General features: G+C 40.5%; 1 protein-coding gene across 1 annotated transcript in view; it reads right to left on the bottom strand.

Annotated features, from left to right (window-relative positions):
* Nucleotides 1–807: 807 nt before the first annotated feature.
* The window catches only part of GNG12 (G protein subunit gamma 12), a 241,301-nt gene continuing 233,175 nt past the window's right edge, over nucleotides 808–8,933 (bottom strand). Inside the window, exon 4 of the mRNA XM_082264984.1 lies at nucleotides 808–1,080. Within this exon, the coding sequence (XP_082121110.1) occupies nucleotides 955–1,080 (126 nt within the window). The 3' untranslated portion in view covers nucleotides 808–954. The remainder of the gene's footprint in view (nucleotides 1,081–8,933) is intronic.

The following is an 8,933-nucleotide window of genomic DNA, read 5'->3' as shown; positions in this document are numbered from 1 at the left end:
TACAGTGAGATTCCATGCTATCACCCGGTCAAATATATGGCTCATTCCTTGGCATATAGTGGTATTTAACGTCTGCCTGGAGCTACTTTGCTTTATTGTTTGGCAGGAAGTTACAACTAGCCAACCTCTGCTTATATAAGCGGTGTCAATTGGAGGATTAGAGGGCTAGGAGTAAAATGAAATACTCAAGATTCTCTGGGAGTTTCCTTCAAGCACTAGATGAAGCAGCTGGAATTAGGCAGTAAAGCTATGAAATGACTCAAAGACAGCCATGCCTTATGCATTTCCCTCTGCCAAAGTCTTTCCCAACGCACAGTAAGCAATAACATTAAGATTCAAGTGATTATGTTGGCTTAATCTTCATTAAAGTTGGTTCAAAAATGGCTGCCGACAAGCACACTCTTCCTTAACAAATAAACTCGTTACCCTGAATTTAGAACATAGTTAGGACATTGGACAAGGCCCTGGAATGGCAGATTCAGACCTACGAATTTTACATGGCAATGGACCTTTAGTTGCGCTACACCATTCACGACCTGCAACACTAATTTGCGCAGAAAGCGGAGGCAACTTTGGTCTTGGTTAGAGTTCTAGCAATACTTCGACTAAGACGAGTAGACACTGCACATAAAAAAACCATAATAAAATACAACCCAACCAAAATATTTACCACCCCTAACACATCCCCAATAAGTAATAACAATTTGTATTTTTTTTTTTAGAAAGACTGTTCCCATGAATAAGAAATCTAAAAAAAAAAAAAAAAAAAAAATGAAAAGAAAAAACAAATAGAAAAAAAATCATTGGTATAGATTAAAGTACATTATTTTTTTTTTTTTTCCTTTTTTTCATTTTCTTAAGTGGATAACAGAATCCTTAGTCTAATTTCATCAAGGATCTGCTTGGTGTTGTAAGTGAAAAGAGAGACAGAGATGTTTGCTAGCGACGAGGACACTACAATATAATGCAAGGCTTCTTATCCTTGAAGGGGTTTTCTGATGCTGGAATGCCCATAAGCAAAGGGTCGTTCTTGGCATGCTCGTCACAGTAACGCATGAGATCAGCCGATGCTTTGGAAATCTGGAAATAAATTAAAAAAAAGACGAAAAATAGGTTACAGCTTTGTAAACGGTTGAAATACATATACAGTATGGTAAAAATAAGTATTAAACACGTTACCATTTTTCTAGGTAAATATATTTCTAAAGGTGCTATTGACATGAAATGTTCACCACATGACAGTAACAACCCATGTAATCCATACAAAGAAACCAAAACAAATAAGTTTAGAAATTAAGTTTTTTGCAATAAAATGGAACGACACAGGAAAAAAGTATTGAACACGCTATCTGAAATGTATTTAATACATGGTACAAAACCCTTTGTTGGTAATGAGAGCTTCAAGACGCCTCCTGTATGGAGAAACTAGTCACATGCGTTGCTCGGGTGTGCTTTTGGCCCATTCTTGCACTCAGTCTTCAATTCTTGAAGGTTCCGTGGGCCTCTTCTATGAACTCTGATCTTTTGTTCTTTTCATAGATTTTCTATTGTATTCAAGTCAGGTGATTGTCTGGGCAGTTCTAGCAGCTTTATTTTCTTGCTTTGAAACCAATTGAGAGTTTCCTTGGCTTTGTGTTTGGGATCATTGTCTTGGTGAAATGTCCACCCTCATTTTATCTTCATCATTCTGGTAGATGGCAGCAGATTTTTATCAAGAATGTCTAGGTACATTTTTCTATTCATCCTTCCTTCAATGATATGAAGTTTGTTTGCCAGTACCATATGCTGAAAAACAGCCCCACACCATGATGTCCCCACCCCCAAACTATACTGTTGGTATGGGGGGGGGGGGGTGTTTTTGGGGTGATGTGCCATTTGACCTCCAAACATGGTGTGTATTATGGCATCCAAAAAGTTTGGTCTATATTTGGTCAGACTATATTCTCCCAGCATTTCACAGGCTTGTCTAAATGTTGTGCAGCAAACATTAAACGAGCTGCAACATGCTTTTTCTTCAGCAATGGAGTGTTGCGTGGTGAGCGTGCGTACAGGCCATAGTGGTTGAGTGCATTACTTATTGTTTTCTTTGAAACAATTGTAGCTGCTAATTTTAGGTCTTTCTGAAGCTCTCCACAAGTGGTCCTTGGTTCTTGAACAACTCTCCTGATGATGCTTTTCACCCCTCTCTTAGAAATCGTACGAGGAGCACCTGGTTGTGGCCGGTTTATGGTGAAATGATGTTCTTTTCACTTCCGGATTATGGTCCCAACAGTACTCACTGGAACATTCAGAAGTTTAGAAATCCTTCTGTAACCAATGCCATCAGTATGTTTTGTAACAATAAGGTTGCGAAGGTCTTGAGAGAACTCTTTGCTTTTACCCATCATGAGATGTTTCTTCTGTGACAACTTAGTAATGAGACACCTTTTTATAGGCCATCAGTTGAGACTGAACCAGCTGATATTAATTTGCACTAACAAGGGGCAGGATTGCTTTCTAATTACTAATAGATTTCAGCTGTTGTCTTGGCTTTCCATGCCTTTTTGCAGCTCCCTTTCTTCAGGAGTTCAATACTTTTTACTTGTGTCATTTCATTTTATTACACATAACTTTAAATCTGGACTTATTAGTTTTGGTTTCTTTGTATGTATGGATTGCATAGATTGTTACTAACGTGGTGAAAATTTCATGTCAATAACACCTTTAGAAATATATTTACCTAGAAAAATGGGGACGTGTTCAATACTAATTTACCCAATGTATGTAAACTGTATTACATGCCAACAGACTGTTATTCTGTGCAGTCAGACTTCATAGCTCATGGGGAAGGTACACTTTAAGTGTCACAAAACTTAAAAAATATTAAAAATATTTTGAAGGTAAAATGGTTCGCTTCTATGTATTTCAATCATATATTTAGCGGTTTGCTGGAAGGTCTGTATAAAAATTAGGAGCAAAGAATCCATTTTTCTTTTCAAATTTTTAGGAAACAATGTAGCTCATCAATCGAGCATATATGAGAGAACTAAAAAAAAACTGGGTTTTTGACTTACTGTAAAATGATTTTCTCTGAAGTTCATTGACAGACGCAGCACCATATTCTTCTTGACCATTGGGTTATGCTGCCCCCTACAGGAGTAGTACACTAGGCAGGAAAAAACCTATGGGGCAGTCCCTGCAGGAATACACCCACACACTCCGCTATAGGATTCAGTTTTGTTGCAAGCAGTGTTTAGAAGAAAACAACCCCATTCCACTCATGATTAGAGGAGCGGGTGCTGCGTCTGTCAATGAACTTCAGAGAAAAAGATTTTACGGTAAGTCAAAAATCCAGTTTTCTCTATCGTTCATTGACAGACGAAGCTCCATATTCTTCTTGACCATTGGGACGTCTCAAAACAGTATTTGCATGAGGGGTGGGTAAAACAACGCAGAGAAAGAACATAATTTCTGAAAGGCTAAACTTAGCCAACCAGGTAACACGAAGCTCAATCAGGAATAACTGGATCTCACCTAGAAAAAACATACACCATCAAAGAGAATATTTTCTCTTTTAAACAGCAGCTTGCAAAACCTTGCGGCCAAAAGAAGCATCCGAGAATGCCAGCACATCTACTTTGTAGAATTTAGTGAACGTGTGCAGAGATGACCAAGTTACCACCTTGCAAACTTGCATTAGTGACACCCTAAAAAAAAATAAAGTCTTACAAAAAGGTTCCCAAAAAAAAAAAAAAAAAAAAAACAGCTAAGACCCAAGTCCCAGCAGGTAACTAGGTCCTACTCCTAAACTAGGCAGAAACAAACTGAAGGCTATAGCAGAGTGTGTGGGTGTATGCCTGCAGGGACAGCCCCATAGGCGTGGTAATGTTTTTTCCTGCCTAGTGTCCTACTCCTGTAGGGGGCAGCATAACCCAATGGTCAAGAAGAATATGGGAGCTGCGTCTGTCAATGAACGATAGAGAAAAGCTTAATGGTGCCTCGTCGTTGCAAAAGATCATTGTGCAAGCCTGCAAATTGGGACTGGGTAAATGTGCACGCTTTGGGCTATGGGGAGTCCACACGTGCCGGCTTACCTTAGAGGAACTATAGCAATCAGCTGAGAACATCTTTGCCTTTGACAGCATAACCCCCGGAGATGTTGGTGATGCCCTACAGACAAGTCATAAAATCTTTGTGGCCATAACCAGATGGGAGAAATTTTACGACTGGAATTTACATATTTTTTTAAATATAGTTTTTTAATTTGCATCTCTCAGCACTGAACTGCATTATTTTATTAAAATATAGGGCAACACAGTGGCTAAGTGATTAGCATTACCGCCTGGCAGCACTGGGGTCGTCGGTTTGATTCCCCACCACGGCACTACCTGCCTGGAGTTTGCACGTCCATATACAGTGCATCTGGAAAGTATTCACAGCACTTCACTTTTTCCACGTTTTGTTATGTTACAGTCTTATTCCAAAATGGATTAAATTCATTATTTTCCTCAAAAATCTTCAAACAATACCCCATAAAGACAAGGTGAAAGAAGTTTGTTTGAAATCTTTGCAAATTTATAAAAAAAAAAAAAAAAACCACAGCCTTTGCCATGACACTCCAACCCAAGATCAGATGCAACCTGTTTCCACTGATCATCCTTCAGATATTTCTACAACTTGATTGGAGTCCACCTGTGGTAAATTCAGTTGACTGGACATGATCTGGAAAGGTACACACCTGTCTTTATAAGCTCCCACAGTTAACAGTGCATGTCAGAGCTCAAACCAAGCCACAAAGTCCAAGTAATCGTCTTTAGACCTCTGAGACAGGATTGTATCGAGGCACAGATCTAGGGAAGGGTACAGAAAAATTTCTGCAGCATTGAACGTTCCAATGAGCACAGTGGCCTCCATCATCTGTAAATAGAAGAAGTTTGGAACCACCAGGACTCTTCCTAGTGTGGGCCACCCGGCCAAGCTGAGAGATCACAGGAGAAGGGCTTTAGTCAGGGAGGTGACCAGAAACTCGATGGCCACTCTGACAGAGCTACAGCTTTTCTCTGTGGAGAGAGAAGAACCTTTCAGAAGAACAACCATCTCTGCAGCACTCCATCAATCAGGCCTGTATGGTAGAGTGGCCAGACGGAAGCCACTCCTCAGTAAAAGGCACATGACAGGCCACCTGGGGTTTGCCAAAAGGCACCTGAAGGACTCTCTGACCATGAGAAACAAAATTCTCTTGTCTGATGAAACAAAGATTGAACTTTTTGGTCTGAACGGCAAGTGCCAAGTCTGGAGGAAGCCAGGCACCACTCATTACCGGGCCAATACCATCGCTACAGTAAAGCATGGCGGTGGCAGTATCATGCAGTGGGGATGTTTTTCAGTGGCAGGAACTAGGAGACTAGTCAGGATTGAGGGAAAGATGAATGCAGCAAAGTACAGAGACATCCTTGATGAAAACCTGCTCTATAGCGCTCTGGATCTCAGACTGGGGCGAAGGTTCATCTTCCAACAGGACAACAACCCTAAGCACACAGCCAAGATAATAAAGGAGTAGCTACAAGACTACTCTGTGAACGTCCTTGAGTAGCCCAGCCATAGCCCAGATTTGAACCTGATTGAACATCCCTGGAGAGATCTGAAAATGGCTGTGCACCGATGCTCCCAATCCAGCCTGATGGAGCTTGAGAGATCCTGCAAAGAAGAATGAAAGAAACTGTCCAAAAATAGGTGTGCCAAGCTTGTAGCATCATACTCAAAAAGACTTGAGGCTGTAATTGGTGCCAAAAGGTGTTTCAAAAAAGTATTAAGCAAAGGCTGTGAATACTTATGTGCATGGATTTATTTTTTTTCTAATAAATTTGCAAATATTTCAAACCAACTTCTTTCACATTGTCATTATGGAGTATTGTTTGTCGAATTTTGAGGAAAATAATTAATGTAATCCATTTTGGAATAAGGCTGTAACATAAAATGTGGAAAAAGTGAAGTGCTGTGAATACTTTCAGGATGCACTATTTGGACACAGGTACAATTTTCATACTTTTGTCTCTGTATGCCACCAGAATAAAATTAAAATGAAACAATTCAAATTAGTTTGAAGTGCAGACTTTCAGCTTTAATTCAAGGGGTTAAACATTATTATCAAGTACAAATTTTAGGAACTGCAACCATTTTTATACACAGTACCCCTATTTTCAGGGGCTCAAATGTAATTGGACAAATAAGTATAATCATTGATAAATAGTTCATTTTTAATATTTTGTTGAGAATCCTTTACTGGCAATGACTGCCTGAAGTCTGGAACCCATGGACATTACCAAAGACTGCGTTTCCTCATTTCTGATGCTTTGCCAGGCTCTAACTGCAGCTGTCTTCAATTGTTCTCGGTTTGTGGGTCTTTCTGCCTTTAGTTTTGCCTTCAGCAAGTGAAATGCTCAATTGGGTTGAGGTCAGGTGATTGACTTGGCCATTGCAGAATATTCCACTTCTTTCTTTCAAAAGCTCCTGGGTTGCTTTTGCAGTGTGTTTTGGATCATTGTCCATCTGTACTGTGAAATGCCGTCCAATCAACGTTGCTGCATTTGGCTGAATCTGGGCTGACAGTATATCTCTAAACACTGCAGAAGTCTCCTGGCTGCTTCTGTCTTCTGTCACATCATCAATAAACACCAATGACCCAGTGCCACTGGAAGCCATGCATGCTCATGCCATCACACTGCCTTCACCATGTTTTACAGATAACATTGTGTGCTTTGGATCATGAGCTGTTCCAAGGCTCCTCCACGCTTTTTTCTTCCCGTCATTCTGGTACAGATTAATCTTAGTTTCATCCATCCAAAGAATGCTTTTCCAGAACTGGTCTGTCTTTTTTAGATGTTTTTTTTTTCTGACTATTCTCTTCTTCAGGCTTATGAATGGTTTTCACCTTGTGGTGAACCCTCTGCATTTGCTCTCATGAAGTCCTCACTTGATTGTAGACTTTGACAATCATACGCCCACCTTCTGGAGAGTGACCTACACTTGTCTGGATATTGTGAATGGGCTTTTCTTTATCATATAGAGCAGCGGTCACTAAATGGCGGCCCGCACGATGCTTCCGCCCAGACCGCTACCTGTATTCTGCCCCCTCCTCACTGCGGCTCCCGGCTCACTCGCAGCCGGTGTCCTGTCGGGCCGCGAGTAGGGGCGTGACGTCACGTGCGCGCCCCGCCCCCTGCTCCTGACTGATAGACATTGCGCTGTCCTGTCGGGCCGCGAATAGGGGCGTGACGTCACTTGCGCGCTATGTTAAGGGGCACTCTTCAATTCATGACCCAGTCTATTGGCCTCTCAATGCGGCAAAGTCGGTCTGTACCTTAACAGAGAAACAGCCCCAAAGCATAATGTTTCCAAATCCACCTCCACGCTTGTAGGTATGGTGTTCGTAGGGTCATAGTCTGCACTTTTCTTCCTCCAAACACAACGAGTAGAGTTAATGCCAAAGAGCTCAATTTTGGTCTCACCTGACTAGCACTTTCTTCCAATCGTTCTCTGAATCATTTAGATGTTTATCGGCAAATTTCAGGCGGACTCATACATGTGCCTTCTTGAGAAGGGGGACCTTGCAGACGCTTCAGGATTTCAATACGTGGGGGCGTATTGTGTTACGAGTGGTTTGTTTGGCGACTGTGGTCCCAACTGCCTTGAGATCTTTCAAAAACTCCTCCCGTGTAGTTCTGGGCTGATCCCCCACTTTTCTCATGATAATCCTTACCCCGTGAGGCGAACTCTTGCATGGAGCTCCAGAACGAGGGCGCTTGATGGTTATTTTGTATTTCTTCCATTTGTGAATAATCTCTCCAACAGTTGTCTCCTTCTCACTAAGCTTCTTCTTGATGGTTTTGTAGCCCATTCCAGCCTTGTGCAGGTCTATAATCTTGTCCCCGACTTCCTTTGACAGCTCTTTAGTCTTGCCCGTGATGGTGAGGTTTGAATGGAGGAAAGAGATTCTGTGGAAGGTGTCTTTTATACACATAACGAGTTGTCATTAGGAGCACCTTCTTAAATTGACAGGACTAATCTGTGTATCACATGAGCACATACTGTAGCCAGTCCTTGGGAGCCAGAAAATTTGTTGGTTGGTAGGGGATCAAATACTTATTTTACTCACTGAACTGTAACTAAATTTATAACATTTGTATCATGTGTTCTTTTTCTGGATGTTTGGTTGATATTCTGTCTCTATCATTTAAAACAGTGGTCCTCAACCCTGGCCTACAGGGCCCACTACCAGGCCAGATTTTCAAGATAACTGAAATACATCCCAGGTGATATCATTTGCTGCTCAGTGATTTCAGTACTCTAGTCTGCATCTCCCCAAGGTAATACCTAAAATCTGGCCTGTTAGTGGGCCCTGTAGGCCAGGGTTGAGGACCACTGATTTAAAAACACACCTATGTTAACAGCTATAGACTCTTCATTTCTTTGTAAGTGGGTAAACGTAAAAAATCCGCAGGGGATCAAATAATTATTTTCTCCACTCTGTATATGAATATATATATATATATATATATATATATACATACACACACACACACATATGCATGCATGCATGGAGTGTATGTATGTATATATATATATATATATATATATATATATATATATATATATATACATACATACACACACACACACATACACACACACTGTATATATGTGTAAGTAAAGTGCTGTGTAATAAATAAATTAAATCTTTTTTATTAACGCATTTTTCCAATGTACAAAATCCATGGGTGCATTTTTGCATTTTTAAAAGCAGTAAATCAAACTAACATAATTTAGTCCAGAACACACAGTGACAATGGTACAAAATAGGAATAGGAATTTAAAAAAAAAGTTGTCGACATGTCCGATTCTGGTATCCTGGTCCTAAACAAAAGAATCCCTCCAATTATTTGTTTTTGTAGAAA

This window comes from Pelophylax lessonae (assembly GCF_965119305.1).
Source record: "Pelophylax lessonae genome assembly, chromosome: 8".
Taxonomy (NCBI): Eukaryota; Metazoa; Chordata; class Amphibia; order Anura; family Ranidae; genus Pelophylax; species Pelophylax lessonae.
The sequence above is the reverse complement of the archived record's forward strand: the minus strand, read 5'-3'. Positions and strand labels throughout refer to the sequence as shown.